Below are 19,404 nucleotides of genomic sequence, written 5' to 3'. Positions count from 1 at the left end.
ATGCAACTTTCTAGGAAAGTGGCTATATAAAACATACTGTTAAAAAGGCAGCTTTCTTAAATGTATTTATAGAGAAGTATTCTGGGCTGTGGCGGTGCACGCCTTTAATCCCAGCACTCAGGAGGCAGAAGCAGGTAGAACTCTGGGTTTAAGGCCAGTCTGGTCTACATAGTTCAAGGACTGTTAGAACTACACAGAGAAACCCTGTCTCAAAAAAAACTTTAAAAAGGGGCGGGGGGCGAATTACAAAGTGAAGACATTCTATAGGGATATTGTAGACTGTGGCCAGGCTTCCCTAATGGTCTTTCCCTCCCAGGTTTTGGAGGGCCATTCAGATTTCATCAATGACTTGGTGTTCCATCCCAAGGAAGGCCATGAGATCGCCAGTGTGAGTGACGACCACACCTGCAGGTATGTTGCTTCTGTTACCACCACATTTGTGAATTGTTGTTGTAGTTTAATGAACATTTTAAAAATTAGGAAATTATAATATCATGCAGTATCATAAATGAAATCTATTTTATTTAAATTGTAGACAAGGCACAAATATTCCAAGACCAATAAATTAAGTTTTCATACAATTAATGGGTACTCCTCTTGCTGGTCCATCAGTAGTTTTGTCCTCTTCTTTTGGATCTGCATATTTATAAGCCTATAAATATGTATGTATGGATTTATAAACATATATATATATATATATATATATCACTGAATTAAAGTCTCCAATACTGGGCAAGCTCAGAAGGATAATTAAGTCTCCTATGATATTATGAGGTTATTTCTTACATCACAAAAGGTAGGTTACTGTTTATTAGTGAACTATAACTCTCATATGCTGCCTAAGAAGGAAACTTAAATAATTTGACAAATCCTAAAGTCTGTCTCAGTGGATACACTTCAGTATGATGTATGTCCCCCACAGGCTCCTTTCCCAGTGCAGAATGGATAGGATACATGTAACATTTTGATTATGCTCAAAGCTGTAGAATATCAAAATAATTAAAATGCACAGCAATGGTATAGGTAGAAATGAGCTAAAGGGTGCAGGGTAAATTGGGGGAGTCAGTGAAGGTGCCATTTGCTTCATGGCTTTAGCAGTGCCCTGAGCAGAGTTCACTGACTGCGCTTTCAGCACTCTGTGTGTCAATGCACATAGATCTGTACAGTGTCTAAATATGTAGTGCTTCACACTGCAAGTCAGTCTGCCTGCTGCTTCTTAGATAGTTTGTCTTTATGTAACTTATAATTTCAAAGGCATAGTTAGTTATAGGCTATTGTATCTATGTACTACCTGCTCAAATTTCCTTGTGAGGGACATGAAACCTAAGTCCCCAAGTATTTTATTTACTAACCCATTTGTATAAGACCTAAATAATAAACAGATCATTTAAAATAATAGGAAAATAGCAATAAATCTTGATAATTTGGTTCTATGAAATGATTTCCTAATCAAAAGCATTGGAATAGTGAAGCCCGTCAGAGCACTGACTGCTCCTCCAGAGGATCCAGAGTCGCCCAGCACCACGTGGCAGCTCACAAGCTGCCTGTAACTCCAGTTCCAGGGGCTCCAACACCCTCACACAGACATGCATGCACATAAAACACCACAATAAATAAATAAATGAGTTTTCTAAAAATAGAATTATAAAGCCTGAAAGGAGAAGAAATGAATGTCTTTGCTAGGCACACTTCATAGTCTGCGACTATTCCTCTAGGGCTTTGCTTCCGCTTTGGCTTAGTTTGCTTTAGTTTTAATCATTTGTTTGCTTTTCCTTTTTGTTATTGAAAAGCAAATATATGTGTATATACACACATGCTAGATAGATAGACAGACAGGCAGACAGATACTCTGATTAGGGTTTCCCCTTCCCCTGACTCCTCCCAGATCCTCACCACCCGCCCATATTCACACCCTCTCTTGCTCCCTCTCACTATAAAATAAACAGGCATCTAAATAACAACAATAATTTTAAAAAGATAAAATAAAAACAAACAAATTTGAATGGGACAAAAAAGGAACAGGAAAAAATCAAGAGCCCCCCAAAAAAAAAAATCCCACAGAAAGTGATGTAAAATTTCCTTACCATTTATTAATAAATAAAGTCCATGGACAAATATTAAAGAACAAAAGGGGAACCTGATTTGAATCACAAGCCACAGCTGACTCCCAAAGTCGCTGGCTCGTGGCTTGAAAGGGACATCTTAACCTCTGTTCACTTTTTCTCCTGGTCAGGTTCATCCCCAATGAAAACCCCCCTCTTGGACCAAAACATACTCCTCTCAGTTGGCTGGTGGACCCACGACAGCTCCTTTAACAAGATACACACATAGACACAGAGACATGTACATTGGCACACAGGAATCCAACAAAGCCCAAAACCAGAAACCTTGCTATATAACCTGTAAGGTACAAAATTTACATTAAAGCATATTAATTACATTTTATAATTATATTTACTGTAGTAATATGCTTATTTATATATCATTTTATTTTATTTGTGGTATATAATTATAAATAAAAACATTATGTTATGTATATTTAACAATATACATAAATGGTAAGGAAATTTTACATCAGTTTCTGTGGGGTTTTTTTGTTGTTTGTTTTTACAGATATGACCAAATAACTAGTTTGGTTATTTAGTATTTAAGAATACTAAATGATGCCCTAAGATGTCCACTGAACCAATTATGTAGTCTCTCAAACAGCTGTTACAAGAGAAGCATATACCACACACTCGTAAGCTCTTGCCATAGGCGGTCTATTTACATACATTGGGAAACCTGTTAGGATCCATTACTAATATGGACTTTCTCTACTTGGGACCATAAAATATGTGAAATATTTTAAGATAACTATTAGCTGGGCAGTGGTGACTCGTGCCTTTAATTCCTGCATTCGCATTCGGGTGGCAGAGGCAGGCGGGTCTCAATTCAAGGCCAGCATGGTCTACTTGAGTTAGTTCCAGGACAGCTAGGACTGTTAGAGAAATCCTGTCTTGAAAAACAAAAAAACCAAAACAAAACAAAAAAATGTCCTTGATGGAAGTAGCAAAGGGGAAACTGAGCCTTCTGAAGAGAAGCCAATGTAACATTTCTTAAGAATAATCATTATTGAAGACCACATAGGAAATGTCTAATAATTTCCAACGTAGAGCAAAATCAGGATTGATTATTGTTATGTTGTGACTAGAGGTTTCAGGGAATAAATACACTACAAATTGGATCACATTTGCATACCTTTATTAATTCAGTGAATGAATTAATGCTAATGAAAGATAAAACAGAAGCATAGTCAGTTCTCATTTTTAATCTTTTAATTCTCATTCTGTGACTAGCAATCCATTTCTTTCATCATTAATGTTGCATGCATATTAAAGTTTTTGGTGCTGCTTGCTTAGTACACATCAGTATTATAAAAAGGTAAAAATCAATTCTTATGGTAATCTCATAGTGTATTTGAAAATGACATATATTGACATACTCTTTGAAATATCCTTGCTTCAAATTATCGTACTATTTAGTTGTCTCTACTTTTTTTCTTAAATTAGAATTTATTTACTTATGCGTGTGTGGGCTCAGATATACCAGGGGTGTGTGTGTAGAGGTCAGAGGACAAGTACAGGAGCGGTTTTCTCATTCCGCCGTGGGAATCTCAGGAGTTGAATTCCCATCATCACGTTGGTGGCATCTCAAGAGGCCAGGTCTCATTTCCTAGTGCTTCAAAGAGGACACTCTGCATTCAGTCCACAGGGGCATGGTTTTTCCAGGGTCTCTCAGTGTAGTAGCCCTGTCTGTCCTGGGGACTCCCTTTGTAGAGCAGGCTGGTTACCTCTGCTTCTAAGGCTTTACACAGCTGCCAAATTCTTCTATAGTCCAAGCTATTAACTAACAAAAGTTGTAAAGATTTAATTCTTAGATTTGGGCTTTTAATTATAAGAGTTATAATTAATTAATTAATAAAAACTCAGGAAGTAAAATTGGGGTTCAGTCTGAAGGTCAGAAAAGTAAAACAGCCAGCTACTGGCTCTTATTTCTACTTCAGTCTGAAATGGTGATCCTGCCTCCAGGAATCCTCAGAATGAGACTGAGAGTTGTCTCCTCCTATTTTATAATCCTCTCTGGGGCTGGGATTAAAGGAATGCACCACAGTGATTAAAGACATGCACCGCCCTGTTTCTATGGCAACTAGTGTGGTTACTGGGATTAAAGGTGTGTGTTACCATTATCTAGTCATAAAGCTGACCATTGGGGCTGTTTTACTCTCTGATCTTCAGCCAAGTTTTATTTATTAAAATACAAATGAAATGCCACTACACACCTCTGAACTTTGCCCTAAAGCCAGATATGTTAAACACTTAAGTCCTTTGTCTCACCATCACTTTCTCTAATCGTCTAACCTGAGTTGCTTGATGATTCATAATTAAGAAGGAAAATCTTCATTCTGCTATCACAACAAATTGAACAAAATGTATTTCCTGTCAACACTGGCAGTCCCATTCTCGCACACAAGGACAGCGTATAGTGCCTTCTCGTCCTTAAGACTGTATTTCTACCCGTTACCTTTGTTCTTTTCTATTTAATTAATCAACACTCCGACTCATGTGATGTAGTCATGTTTTTTAGAAGTTCTGTGGTTTGTATTTTGGCTTTAATGGATACAGATGCATCACCTAATGTCATGCATCTCTTCTTTTGTCTGTTGTTTGAAAACATTTGCTAGCAGAAATGTCCTTCTGCGACACACTTTCTAGCAGACAGTGAGCTGCCAACTGAAGCAGAATAAACAAATAGCAGTGTGTTATACATGAGATTCCTCTAGAGTTCTCAGACAGACTACCCACCACCAGTTGTCAACTGAAAAGGTCCTTGAAAATACTATGGTATTTCGTGCCAGCACACAATTTGTGGGATCTTTCAATTAATTACATGACAATTATATTTTCATACCATATGGTAACGAAATTTAACATTCTGTTGAAAAGCTCTCAGCCTAAAATAAGGCAATGGTTTTATTAGAAAAACTAGAGTAAGTATAATTCATCAACTTGGCCCAGTTAAGTTTTGATTCCTCCATGTTACAGTTAAATCTAACTTCTATTTACAGGATGGTATTGGAATGGGAAGTTCTTTGTTATAGTTCACATTGGGTAAAGACAGCTGTTTTCTTTCTCTTTAAGGATGGTGCCCTATCATCCACTTCTCTAGTGCCTTTGGTTCATTGTAGATTGGCTTCTTGGTTAAGACCTTAAAACCTTTACCTCTGATATTTAATTGCAAGTATTTACATAGATAGCACATTTCATATAGCTTTTGGCTTTTTGGCCCCAGTAATTTAACCTGGCAACATTTACACCATATTTTTATAAACTGTATGTTTCTTCCCATGAGCTTGGCTATGTCTTCTGAGAATGCTTGTTTGTTTTCCCTTTGAGGCGCTGGAGATTCGACCCAAGCCTTAGACGTGGCGGCAAGTGCTCCGCCACAGAGATGGGGAGAGCCTGCTCCCCGACTAAAGCTTTTCTCGTTCTCTAGTGTGCCAGCTTTTTTGAAAAATATGAACACATTGTTGAACTCAAATAAATTTGGAATTATTAAGACCTAGATTTCCAGATTTCAATGTCTTCTTATGGGAAGCCCTGCTATCTGGTATGGGCTATACCATTGAGTTTTAGAAAAGCAGAAAGCTGAGAAACTATCTTGAAATCATGCCTGCCACTCATTTTAATATCCAACACATGTATGAAGATTCATTTGATAGCAGAGCAAAGCCCTTTGTCTTAGGTTATTAATCCAGTGATTGCCATTGGGACATTCTTGCTCTTATGTGTATTTCCTCATGTTCTCTCTTTCTCCCTCTCTTGTCTGTCTCTCTCTTGTTGTTTTATGAGCAACTACCATAATAAAATATCTACAGTGTAAACAGCATGGTTTAAAAAAGGTTCATAATTCATCAGTATTTGATGAGTTTTGTTTGTTTAGTGCTTGCTTGTCTCACACACCTAATTTAGATTTTTTAATATTCATTTGTTGCCATCAAGTTCGTTTCATTGAAATAGTTCTTTCATTTTCATGTGTTGTCAGTTTATATAACTAATTAAACTAATAAGGTTTTGAGTCACATGCAAACAGTGCTTTGCTGGACAGAGCACTTATGGTCCGTCTTGGCGAGCACACTGCAGTTGGGCATTAGGCATTCGGAAACAGCTTTCTCCTGTGATTTCAGAGCGGGGGACAGGAAGAACTGTCAGCAGGGATCTGCTGCACACTGTGCCTCTGCTGTCTCTGTCAGGGTTTCTGCTGGGTGGTAGAGCGCCATGGCCAGACACAACTTGGGGAAAAAAGCTTGAGCCCTCAAGTCCTACTCCTCACTGAGAAAGTCATGGTAGGAACTCAGGGCAGGAGCCTTGAGTCAAGAACAAAAGCAGACGCCATGGAGGAATGGCGTTTACTGCCTTACTCCCTATGGATTGCTCACATCAGTTATTAATCAAGAAAACATCCTGTGGACTGTCAGTTTGAATGGAGGCATCTCCCCAACTGAGGCTTCTCTTCCCAGATAACTCTAACTTGTGTCAAGTTGACAAACAACAAAGAAAAGGATAAAGGCATCTTAAAATTTGTCCAAATGTATTCATGTGTAGATCATGGAAATGACATCAAATACATGAAAGAACAATAATATAAGAACTCTGTCTTAGGGCCTAGAGAGATGACTGGGTGGTTAAGGGGACATAATGGCTTTGTAGAGGACAGTTCTTATAGAGAACAGATTTGGTTCTTAGCGCCCAGAATGGTCACAACCACCTACAACTCTAGCTTTAGGAAATCTGATACTGTAGCTTCTACAGGTACCACACACACAATTTAAAATTTAAAAAAAAAAAACTCATAATCTTAGAAATGAAGCCAATCTTACGAAAGAAGATCATCTGGAAAACTGCAGCTTTTGACATTCAGACAAGTGATGTTTTTTATTGGAACACGAGATGGGAGTTTTACCTTTTACCGTGGTGATTGTAGACATGTGTGAGGGAAGAGCACAGCAGAGTGTCGCTCACCCAGAAAGGAAAGCTGTTTGGCAAATGTCTGTCTCACCAAAGTTAAACCCATTTGTAAACTTGATCCACCAGTCCCATGAGTAGGTATGTACTGAGCAGGCAGTAGGGATTGTGGGAATGGCTGTGTGCTGCAGAGGGGCTGGGGATGTCACATGGAGGTCTGTAGGCACCAAGGGTGGACATGGACAAGGAGATTACAGTCTGAACGTCTGTGGCTGTGTGTGTGCTGAACTGGGAACTCTGAAACGAGTGGAGAGATTATAACAGCGTTCTCACAGGACATGGCAGCGAGTAAAGGAAGCCAGAACAGAAGTGCACACTGTGGCGTTGTCTTTATGCTACTGAAAAGTAAGCTACCCCATTAGAAGTCATAATGGTGACTTTTTACCTTGTCACAGAGTGAGGAAACCCAGCTAGAAGAGAGCGTGGGTGGGGGGTGCTCTAGGTTGAGCTGCTGTCCTCTGGGTGTGCTCTGTTTAGTGTGCTTAAGATTCATCTACCGTTTGTGCATGTGATATACGTCACACAAGAAAAAGAAATGCCACATGATCAGATGGACTTAATATATTGGTAAAGATAGAAAATGAGTTGAGCTCCACAAAAGAATTTCAGAGGGCTTAATTACGGAATCTATCAAAAAGGGAAATAAGACATAACAACTTAAATTGTACCATCTGCAGCTAATTTAGTTAGGATAACTTATTTTAGTCCAATTTGTTATATTTTGCATACTTAGTACTGAGATTATGCAACATTTGGGAATTATTGAATCAGTGTATAATTACAAACCATAAATCATTGTATCCCAGTCCTCTGAAATATAATCCATATGACCCTCCTCATGCTTGAACTGGCTCCCCTTTTTTTAAGGGATCATTAGGTTCTGATCAGGATAAAATACTGCTGAAATTAGACTAAAATTTGGTTCATTAGACCACAATATACTTAGTTAATTGACTTATTTTCATAACTGTCTCTCTATTTTTCACCTCTTTTGTCTTCTTTATTTGAAGGGGGGAAAACCATGAAAATAGTTTGGCATGTATTTGCTCAATTTATATAATTGCCAACAAAAATCAAATTCATTTTAAAATAAAATCAAAAGAGTGGATGTTTTAGTCCACCCTCAGTGAGACTCATTGAGTTGAGAAGACAGATTTTTAGTATTCCAATAGTGATAAAATATTTGCTAGCCCAGGACTTCATTATGGAAATGGAGAAGAAAGATTTAGTTGCCTTAATGTCTAATCTCATCCTAGGTATTGAAGGACAAGAGTTTAAACCCTTGGTGATTTGCTTCTTCAGTTAAGCCAGCGCTGTCTCCTTCATATAGTTAAAAGAAATGAAAAGTATCTTTTGGTATAAGAAAAGATATGCTTCTAATATTTAATCAAGTAGATGATCCTGAAGCATGTATGCTAGTTTATGTGTTACTATGGCATTTCAAATTTGACATCCCATACTTTTCACAAGTAAACTTTCCCCACTGTTACATTCCTTAATTTTTACAAACTCCTGCAGAGTCCTAAAGAAAGTAGGAACAGTAAAACCTACACAAAAGTGGGGAGACCTCCTAATCTTGATTATCAACCGACGAGGGTTGCTGAGGATGGAGCCAGGACCTCATGTGATCATCACACACTCTACTGAGTTGTACCCCTTAACTGTGAATGTACTCACTAAAACCAGAATGCTGGAGACACTTTGCCACCCCGATCCTCAGCCTTCTGTCTCCTGCCATGCTAATCTACTCAGCACAGTGGAACAGTGACTGGGTGAGAATTGTGTGCCCTGCCTGAGATTTCTGAGATGAAAAAGCCCCTGAGACCTGGGCGGTGGTGGCGCACACCTTTAATCCCAGAACTCGGGAGGCAGAGGCGGGCAGATCTCTCTGGGTTTGAGGCCAACCTGGTCTACAAGAGCAGGTTTCAGGACAGCTAGGGCTGTTACACAGAGAAACCCTGTCTCAAAAGCTGCTGAGAAGAAGAGCCTTATTTTTGAGTAGGCTGGTGCTGATTGATAGACGGTAGAAAGAGCCGAGTGCCTGTCTCTTTAGCCTGTCTTTAATCTGGTAACTGTTAAGCATGTCAAGCTTTGGGGAGAAAACATTAGAAAAGTCAGCCAGACCAAAATCCTGTGAGATGAGACAAGCCCAAAGGTGGGAGGAAATGGCTACGCACTGAATTCCTATCACTTCATATTTACTTCCTTATTTTGAAAATGGAAAGACTGGTGTATAGAGGGGTGTGTGTGTGTGTGTGTGTGTAAGCACCACTGATAGGAATAATTATTAATTGAAATGACATAATAGGCATGCAACCAGATTAATGGCCTCGAAACATTGATTTTGCTTGCAGTGGACACATAAATAATTAATTAATGTTATTATGTTAGATTAATTAGAAAATATATGACTTTGTTTCCATAATTGAGCATGGTGAAAGTTAAATTCTTTATGTCAACTTGACATTGTTTAACAACAGTATTTTCATTTTCTCAAAGATGTTTATCAAATACAAGTGTATGTAATAATCTGTAGGTAATGGCCTTCATCACATTTGTCAAAGTTTCACTTTATTGGTAGTGATATATCAGGAATATTTAACATCAAACTTTTTTTATTAGGATTTGGAACTTGGAAGGAAAACAGACGGCTCATTTTCTTCTTCATTCTCCTGGAATGAGTGTATGCTGGCACCCCGAGGAAGCTTTTAAGGTTATTATCTGTAACTTGGCTTTCCCTTACCAAACATGCAAGTATAATGCCTATACTTGTAAAGGAAAAGACCCAATGACTTCCCACCTCAACACAAATGAGCACAAAAGCATTTGAGTTAGTACAGAAGTTGGCACTTTGTTTCTCTCGTTGCCGTACCAACCATCGTTCATATATGCAGAATATGGTTCTCCTGGCCTTTGGCAGGCTGCAGCCTGGAGACTGGGGCTCAGTCTAGTTAGCCATGTGCAGTTTACAAAAACAGAACATCAGAGGTTAAATCCATGCTATGAGCCACATACAGACAAGAGCTGTCAGTGGCATCAGGCTCATCTGTTCTGTATTAGTGACATCCCATTCCTGTTCAAATTTTTTTAAAAAAATTGAAATGAAATCTAGCAATGCTGCAGCACGCATGGGCAGCCCGTGTACGACGGTTCTGTTGAACTTGTCCAGACTGGATTTTATGGTCTTAAGTGGATGAGGATGACTGACCAGGTCTCTTCCTCTAGAGGGCACCAGATCTCATTACAGATGGTTGTGAGCCACCACGTGGTTGCTGGGAATTGAACTCAGGACCTTTGGAAGAGCCATCTGGGCTGTTCAAATTAAAGCTTCCTAAGATACTAAAGCTACACTGAGTTCTTAACTACTGCTGTTTAGCCTTAATTCATGGTGAAGACAGGAGCCATTCAACAAGTTTTCTCATCTGCCAATGTTTCTCATGGACTGTCCATGTTCATCCCAGAATTGATCCCTCAGCATTTCCACCACATTCTTGTGGCACCTGATTTTCCTAGCTCTCTAATAGCTTCGTGCCTTTCTCCAGATCAGTGCTGCGTCCTCGGTTTCACACAAGAAGACAGAGCTGATTAAATGTAGCAAATGTGCAGTGGTAAAGCTCTTCCTCTTAACAATTAAATCATTCCAACTCCTTTAAGTTTTAAGCTGTCTCTGTTGTACCTTTTATTTCTCAGTGTTTGGGTAGATTTTCCTTTGTTTAGCTTTCTTAAAATTAAAATACAAAGTAGTGGATTTCATTATTGCATATGTATGTTCTTGTTGGTCACTGACCCACTCCCCTTCCACTGTCTTCCTGCCTTCTCTCCTGGTCGCCTTCCTGTCCCCGACACCTCCACTGTTCTTCATGTCACATGTATTGTCCTCCCTTAATACCTTTTCCTCTCCAATTCTCATGACCCCTTTTCAGCTTTGTGTGTGAGTTCATGAACATGTCTATTGATGACTGCTACGCCTTTCAGAATGGCTAACAAATTGAGTGGCCTAGATGCCCATCAGCAGCTGGATGAAGGAAATGTGATATAAGTGCAGAATTGGACTTTAGTGTTCTGCCATGGAGGGAAACGAAGTCACGGCATCTGCAAGGCAGTAGACGGAAGTCCGGCTGAGGCCCGTGTCTCCTCTCAGAGTCTAACTCTTACGTAGGTGTATAAGGGTGGCAGGTTTAGGGCATCAAGGTCAGCCCTCTTGTGACTTTAGTTGTATTGCATCCCTTAGTCTAGCTCTATAATTTCATTTAGTTACCAATATTTTCGCAAGTTACCTGTGGTATTTCCAATGCATTAGTGGATTTTTTTTCCTTAAAAAATGCTTAAAAGGAGACAGTTTTCACATTGTTGATTGTTTATTTCTTGAAACTCATCCCGTTAAATAAATAAGAGAGAGAGAGTGTGTGTGTTTCCCTTTGTGCTCTGTCACCATTTCTTACATTCTGATTGTGAACTGTTTGCCCTCCTCGTGACACACTGAGTGTGAGAGCTGCGGGTTTCCGCGGCAGCCCTACTCTTTCCTGCCGTCACTGTTCCTTCACGTCCTGGAGCGTCGTCACCCTCGTCACCTTTCTGTAGCCAAATCAAAGGACACTCTCAGGAAGAAGGAGCCTTACAGAGGAGATGAAGCGTGATCTTTGGACGCTTCATCCAAAGCGTGCCGAATACTGTTAATGCCGTGCTGAATATAGCTGCAGCAATCTTTTCTCCCATAGATGATACCCTAATGGCACGCTTTCATCAGTCGAAGAAACAACTTTCATGTAATTTTTATAAAATTTGGAGTTATTGTATAAATATGCATTTGATTACATATTTCATATAGTGATAAAACTAGTCTATTAAACATCTAAAACTAATGGAATATAGAATAAGGAAATATTTAGGTAGTAATATTCTTTAAGAATTCAGTATTTACTAGATGCTTGGCATAACAAGCCTATTACTACTTTTTCTGTGCCAGCTTATATGTAGCTTACTAAAAATAGATTTCATGAGCCATTATGATATTTCAAACAAGACATGGGCAGTCATTAACAGTATACAACAGTTTTCAAACTCCCTTCATACATGAGCTATCAAAACGGGAAAGATGCCCTCAGATTGCATAAAGTCTATACTTGGTTCTGAATGGGGAAGGCTAAAGTGAGGATTGACATTTCATAGTAGGGTTGTATATTAGTTGCTCTTTTCGTTGCTACAACAAAAAAGCCTGGTAAAGTGGGAAAGAAGGGTTTGAGCTACTGCTCAAGGGGAAGCTCATCATTTTGGGGGAGTCGTGGCAGCATGAGGTGCTGGTCACACTGCGTCTGCATGTGGGAAGCAGAGCGTGATGATCGCCAGTGCTTAGCTCGGTTTCTCTCCGCAGTCAGGGCCCCAGCACCTGTAGTGATGCCACCCAAGGTCAAGCTGGATCCTCCCACTTTCACTGGCTGAACCTTGTGGGTGTTCACTCTGGGGCATGTCTCCTGCGTGATTCTACACCCTGTCAAGTTGACAAGTGATATTAACCGTCACATCATGTTTGACAATATTTTATAAGCCAGTCCTGACATTGAGGAATTGAAAATCGCGGAAGTATCAATCAGAAGACGCCCCTGAGTCCTTTTCAAATTATCTCTGCCTTTAAAACAACTGAATCTAATGGTAGATTAAGGAAAAGGATGGTAGAAAGGGAAAAGGACATAAAAGTAAATTTGAGTTTTCTGCATCTTCACAAGGTAGCCATGTGTATACAGGTCAGGGAACAGCTCATCCTACGATTCAAGAGAAAGTCTCAAAACTGACAGAAAGAGGTGCTCTCCTTCCTATACTTCAGTCTGACTTTGTAAACACTTAGTTACACGTGTTCTCTCCCCCACAGCAGTGAAAGGTTCTGTGTGCTGGCTATATAGCTTGAAAAAGATGAAATTACATTTTTATAAAACGTGATTTTGAAATGTTTTTTCAAGTTTTTTAGCCAACAGAAGTAGAATTATCAACAGTACACATGCTTGGAAATATCTCCAGCATCATCAGCCTTTTCTGTTTCCGATTCTGCAGACTGGAGGACGCTCCCATCCTCGACAGGATTCGCTTTGTCCTGTCAGCACTTCATAGAGGCCGTGGTCAGCTTGGGCCTGACTTCGCAGGAGCGACTTTAGCAGATGGCGTGAGCTCGTCTCTGCGCCTTGGCCTTATTTCCTTCAGTCTCTGCAGCTCCCACCTTATCCTCACAGCTCCATTTCAGAGACAAGAGCTGCCAATCTCATAGTAGTCAATCACTTTTAAGTGGAAGAAGCAGCCATCCTTCTATCCAGACCTGTCTGTCTTTGACTGTTCCATGCCATGTAGACATACATACATCTGTAAACGCATGTATAAAGATGTGTAACAGAAATCACCTGTCAAAAGATACATAATGACCTCTTATTACTAGTGTAAATATAGCTTTTCCTAGAGTATTGATCTTGGTCCTCCTAGTGACAAAGCTGATAACCCTAAAATTTAATTTAACTTTTTTTGTTTCTTTTTGCCAATTTCCTCTGGAATGTTTTTGTAGTGATACTTTTATATAGCCTCTCATTTCTTATGCATCTGCCTTCTGTTTGTGATGTGTGTGTGTATTTGTGTGCGCATGTTTATTTTTATGACATTGAACCTCTCCTTAGATTTAACTGATGAGATAACATGAAGTTCCCTTCTTCCTCATGTGTTACAGCTGATGGTTGCTGAGAAGAATGGAACAATCCGGTTTTATGATCTAATGGCCCAACAGGCAATTTTATCTCTTCAATCAGAACAGACACCGTTAATGTCAGCACACTGGTGCTTGAAAAACACCTTCAAAGTCGGTGCTGTTGCAGGAAATGATTGGATAATTTGGGACATCACTCGGTCCAGGTAGTTATTTAGTATATCTACTGTTACATTCCATAAATACATTGTTAAATGACCCATTGGGCCTTTCTTATACATACAGGCCTCTGGGTACATTGAAAACAAGTCTCTCCTGTAGAAGAGCAGGAGTTCTGAGAATGTTAGAAAAGAAAAACACTGACCCTGTGGTGCCCTAGGGTGATTCTAAGTCATGTCTATTGTTTTCTATTTCCAATTGAGTGTTCACTTGGAATTTTATTGCACCTTAAATTTACTGGGCTCCAAAGGAAAAAACACCTTTAAAACATTTGTTTTAATTTGTCTACTTGAATTTAACACATAATTTCAAAATGCAAACTCTTGTTTCACAGTTATCCTCAGGAGACAAGACCTGTTCACACGGACCGAGCACACCTGTTTAGGTAATGTTCTCTTTTGTTGGAGTTGTGTGAACCCTTGATTTGGTGGTATGCCACTACCAGAATTCCTCAGCCCTCCCTTTTGCATTAGAGTTTGGGGGTTGGTTTGCTTTGTCTACTTGCTTTATAAGGGTTATCTTGCTTTCCCTACTACATAGTTGCTTAGTTTTTTGCTTTAAGCAAGTAGGAAATCTACTTTTTCAAACACTTAGAAAATAATCGTTCACAGAGAGCATGTAGCCAGTCTTCCAGTACTACCTCAATGTTGTTCTGTCCTGATAAATACAATATACATAGACCCATGTTTGCATAAGAATATCACTGTATTTTAAGCAATATCATGCCAGTTAGTATGACTCTTTAACATGCTGAAGTTTAGTTTTGTTTTTTCACTTAAATTAATATGTCTCGCTTTTGTCATTTTATTCCATTATTTAGTCATTAGCAGTCTTAAATAATAGAAAAAGCGTATAACCAGACTGAAAACACTGAGACATTTGAGATTTGCTGGAGTTTGTTTGTTTGTTTGTTTGTTTTAAATCAAGTCTGAAATACCCCTAATAAGATCATGGGGACTCCATTATTATTAAAAGTGAAATATATTCATTGTAGTCTTAGAATTCCATAGATTAGGGGCTAGAAAGATGGCTTAGCAGTTGGGAGTGCAGGCTGCTCTTCCAGAGGACCCAAATTCAAATCTCATCACCCACGTGGTGGCTCACACCTGTCTAACTCCAGACCAGGACTTCTGAATCCCTCACACAGACAGACATGCAGGCAAAATACCAGTGCACATAAAAACATATATTTTTTAAAATTCTGTAGATTATCAGATAACCCAAATTTCAGAGATATGAGCAAATACATGTGTTTAACTCAGTGACTATGTGTGCTTTGTGAGAACTCTAAAGATGTTAGAGTTCCCCTTCTCCTGAGAGTGAGAATCACCTCCTCAGTGTGATTAGTGAGAGTCACTTCCTCAGTGTGATTAGTGAGAGCCACCTCCTCGGAGTGATTAGTTAGAGTCACCTGCTCTTAGCAGCTCTTTGATGTCATTAAAAACCCAACCATTGCTAGGGAGACTGTATGGTGGGTAAGGACCCTTACCATGCAGGCATTGAGACCTGAGTTCCAGTCTCCACCACCTCCCCAGCATTGGGGAGCGGAGACAGGTGGATCCTAGCCCACTGGCCTACCGGCCTATAAGGAATGGTGAGTTTCTGGCTCAGTGAGACCCTGCCTGCAGGCAGTAGGAAGGAGACTAGTAGAAGGTATTGGATGTGTTCCTGGCTGATATCTTAGTCTGCTGCAGCGTCGCCGGAGATCACAGGAGAAATGGAGTGATTCCACATTTGTGGGGAATGGCTGTGGGGTTCTTCACCAATTACATCTCATCTCCTAGAGCTGGACCCTGTCACAGAGCAGTGCTGAGGTTTAGTTGGTATAGACAAAGGACAGGGGCACCGTTGAACAGTTAATAATGTCTGAGCCAGATATGTATTGTCAGAATTGTTTTCCTCTGCCTTCTTCACGATAACGACAGTCATCTATTGTGTCTCCACTAACATTCGCTGACTTAGGGAAATGGAGAGATTTCCCTCAATACCTTGAAGACTTGAGTGACCAAAACACAAGTGTATCACATGAACTTAAATGAAATGACAGTGACTGGAGAGATGACTCAGCAGTTAAGAACACTGACTGTTCTTCCAGAGAATCTAAGTTTGATCTCAGCACCCATATGACAGATCATAGCTGTTTTGATCTTCAGGATGTTTATACATGGCTGATGCTTTGTGTCTCCATCTGTGGAGACTGTGCTAACCTTGTTTAATGGTAGAACGTAGTCCTGAGCTCAAAGTGAGCACTCAGCAAATATCCAGAAAAGGGAGGTATTCATAGCTAAATAAGCTGGAGGTCTACATGGGAAGCCGTATTAGCAGATGTGGAATTATGAAATGACTGCTTTTGCCCAGACGGATGTAGCCGTCTTCAGACAAACTTATAATTGCCTTGAGGACAGTGTTTATGGCTATGCCCTCTTGTTTCTTAGGTGGTCTGCAATCAGCGAAAACTTATTTGCTACCACTGGGTATCCTGGCAAAATGACAAGTCAGTTTCAGATTCACCATTTAGGACACTCTCAGGTAATATAAAAAATGTTTCATGGCATTTGTGGGTAGGTGTTTTTTTAAACTGGATATTTGACTTTTCTATCCATAGCTCCCAAATTTGCAATTAGTAACTAAAGATACTATGTCTGCTCTCTACTTAAATGAAAGTTTTTTTTAATATTTTGATCACCAGTAGCATCAGATTATTTTTCCTCAAAATTAATGTAAAAATCATATTCCATCTGTTCTATCTGCATTTTATCTTTCATTTAAGTGTATTGATTTTGTTTGCTTGGTTTGTGTAGACTACAGAAATATTGACTCTGGACTGTACCACTATTCATTGTTGGTGTAGGTTTCCATTCAAGTCAGGTGCAAGTAGATAATTTGTATTTTATCATTTTTATGCTTCTATTACAAAAATAGTTTCTTACCTTATTTTATGTGTGTGAGTGTTTTACCTGCATGTGTGCACCACACGCATGCCTGGCGCCTGCGAAGGTCAGAAAAGGGCATTGGGTCCCTAGCACTGGGGTTGGGGTGATGGAGAACAGCCATGTGGGGCTTGAAAAGTGCCCTTGGCCACTGAGCTATTTCTCCAGTCCCATTTCTAACTTATCAAAGTAGTTTAGGGGCTGGCAAAGAGCCCACTGCTTTGTAGTTCTCCTTCTCCATATAATTCTCACAGAGGAGCACCTGTCCTGTCGTCTGGACGCCTGCTCGCATGTTGCACTGTTCAGATCTCTCTGTGACGCTGTCTCTGACTCTAGGGGTAGTAGCTTGAGAAGTGACGTCTCTACTATAAATGACAGTTATTTCATCAGCACTTACCAAGCAGTTATAGATGTAAAATACATTTCTAAAAGAAGAAGAAGAAAGAAAGATGGTGGTTTTCATTTTTTTAAGAATTTACTGTGCTTCTTCAATTTTTCACATATTTCTAGCCCATCCTCACTGGTTCTGTGGCCATCGGATCTGGTCTTTCCTGGCATAGAACACTCCCACTGTGTGCCGTTGGAGGAGACCACAAGCTCTTGTTTTGGGTGACAGAAATATGATGTTCCTCTGTATTTTTTATCATACAAATACTTTGTATTTTGGTGTATATTTTGGAGAAATCCTTATTTTTATATCAAATATACTGTAAGTCTAGAAAAGCCTCAGTTGTCTTCTTTGATAAATAAAATGATGAAGACTTCTTGAAACATATGTTCTTGTTCTTTCTTGCCATTCAAATGTGTGTGTACGTGCTCTGTTTGTGACATCTTGTAAGGACTGTATAATGACCTTAACCGCTCAGCTGCACAGACAAGATGACGAGGAGCATGGGAGAGAATCTGCTAAGGAGCCTGAGGCTGTCCGTCCTGGCTCTACGTTGTGCTAAGAAGTGTTGAGGCTGTACGTCCTGGCTCTACTTTTGAGGACATATAAACTTTTCCTAATTGTCAGAAATAAAAACATTGAGAACCCAAAGTTAATCAGCTAGGCCACCGTATTTGAAAATTGTTATCGTAAACTTAAGAAGTGGTGTAAAAACATAGTCGTATTTAGGGATCCAGTTTGGGGACGTGAGTATGCTGAAGTTGGGATCAAGCATGAGTTGCCAATTGTAAATTAATCCAGAATATAAAACTTGTGTAATGAAATTATCCAGTATAAGTACCATCTGTTTATTAAAAGTACCTATATTGGGAAAAGATAACTTATAGATGTTTAAATACAGTTTTGCCTAAAATAGATAGGTTTTAACCTAACAGGGAAGAAAATGCTGTTTCCAACCCTAAATTATATATTTCTATACAATAAGATATTATCTGGAAATGAGGGATTCCTTGATCTTTTACTTGAAAGAATGAAAGTTCACTGTTGCCCTTGGCTATAGACAGGTTACAGGATGCTTTCCAGCTGCTCACCTCGGTGTCGTGGAGCTCTGTCCTTAGTGAGCCTGCTCTCTGATGTGTTTCCATTAGAGGGGCACAGAAGCCGTAATCCTAGGAGTTCCCGTCAGCTCCAGGCCAGCCTGTGCAGAGTTAGACCCTGTCGTTAGATAGACAGAGGATAGAGGGTGGGTGGATGGATAGGAAAGTCAGACTAAGATGGGTGGGAATGTCCACTGGGAGTTATTAGTCATCACTCCGGTTCATGCTAAATAACTTGGTTCTGATACTGTGTTTCCTGGGTTTAGTTTTCTTGTGTTTTGTTTATAAATATGTCTGAGAGGGTTTTCCTTCTTTTGAAGTTCAGTTTCCCTCAAGATGGCTTCACTCAGAAGCATCGTGGAAAGAAAAAGCCGTGCTGATACGTTCTAACTTGTGTTGTTCAGCAGTGCTGAGCAGTCAGGATCTCACGAGCCTGCAGGACGTCGGGACTAATCCTCTGCTTTCAGGAGGACGCAGTCATAGTCGTCTTTGCTTTTGATGACCTGGCTCTTGAGAAATTTCAGTGTCTCTCTGCTGCCAGAACAGAATCACTCTCGTGTTTGCTCACTATGATAACTTGAGCCTGCCTATTGACACTGACTCAGATACGTTTAAAACAGGTAACTGTTGGAAATCTCGTGTCAGGAATGAAATACTGAAATCTTTTTGGCATATATGTGACTTGTTTGTTGCTGCTTTCCTTGCATCCGATTTGTCCAATATCAGACATCCCAGAAATGCTGAGGGAGTAATAAGACAACCTTGTGCCCCAAACTACTTTTAATGGTTCTAAGAAATAGCTACTTCAGACTGTTTCCATAATTTTCTATAGTTAAAAAGTTAACTCATTTTGACCCAACCAGTGATGCCTTTGCTCTAAGCAGAAGTAATGTTTGCAAACTGGAAATGGCTGTTTTGATTGCTGCATCCTCAGACTCCCTTACAGAAGCTTTCTGCTGCAGTGTGTCTTTAACACTGTGTCCTCGGGAACAGGACAGGAGCAAGCAGTCTCTTCCGTAGTGCACCT

At 39.7% G+C, this 19,404-nt stretch overlaps 1 protein-coding gene across 5 annotated transcripts in view; it reads left to right on the top strand.

Annotated features, from left to right (window-relative positions):
• The window catches only part of Nup37 (nucleoporin 37), a 30,407-nt gene extending 11,356 nt beyond the window's left edge, over positions 1–19,051 (top strand). For 4 of the 5 annotated variants that reach the window (XM_085683431.2, XM_085683432.2, XM_085683433.2 and 1 more), the window contains exons 5-10: positions 317–411; positions 9,687–9,777; positions 13,768–13,949; positions 14,297–14,347; positions 16,398–16,491; positions 18,703–19,051. In XM_085683431.2, coding sequence (XP_085539557.2) covers positions 317–411; positions 9,687–9,777; positions 13,768–13,949; positions 14,297–14,347; positions 16,398–16,491; positions 18,703–18,876 — 687 coding nt within the window. In that variant the 3' untranslated portion in view covers positions 18,877–19,051. Of the gene's footprint in view, positions 1–316; positions 412–9,686; positions 9,778–13,767; positions 13,950–14,296; positions 14,348–16,397; positions 16,492–17,402; positions 17,664–18,702 lie in introns of those variants that run through there. The other variant, XM_048418697.3, reaches the window with a different exon arrangement.
• The last annotated feature ends 353 nt before the right edge of the window (positions 19,052–19,404 follow it).

This window comes from Myodes glareolus, chromosome 26 (genome assembly GCF_982192425.1).
Source record: "Myodes glareolus chromosome 26, mMyoGla1.1, whole genome shotgun sequence".
Taxonomy (NCBI): domain Eukaryota; kingdom Metazoa; phylum Chordata; class Mammalia; order Rodentia; family Cricetidae; genus Myodes; species Myodes glareolus.
Note: the sequence above shows the minus strand (reverse complement) of the source record. Positions and strands in the feature narration are given on the sequence as shown.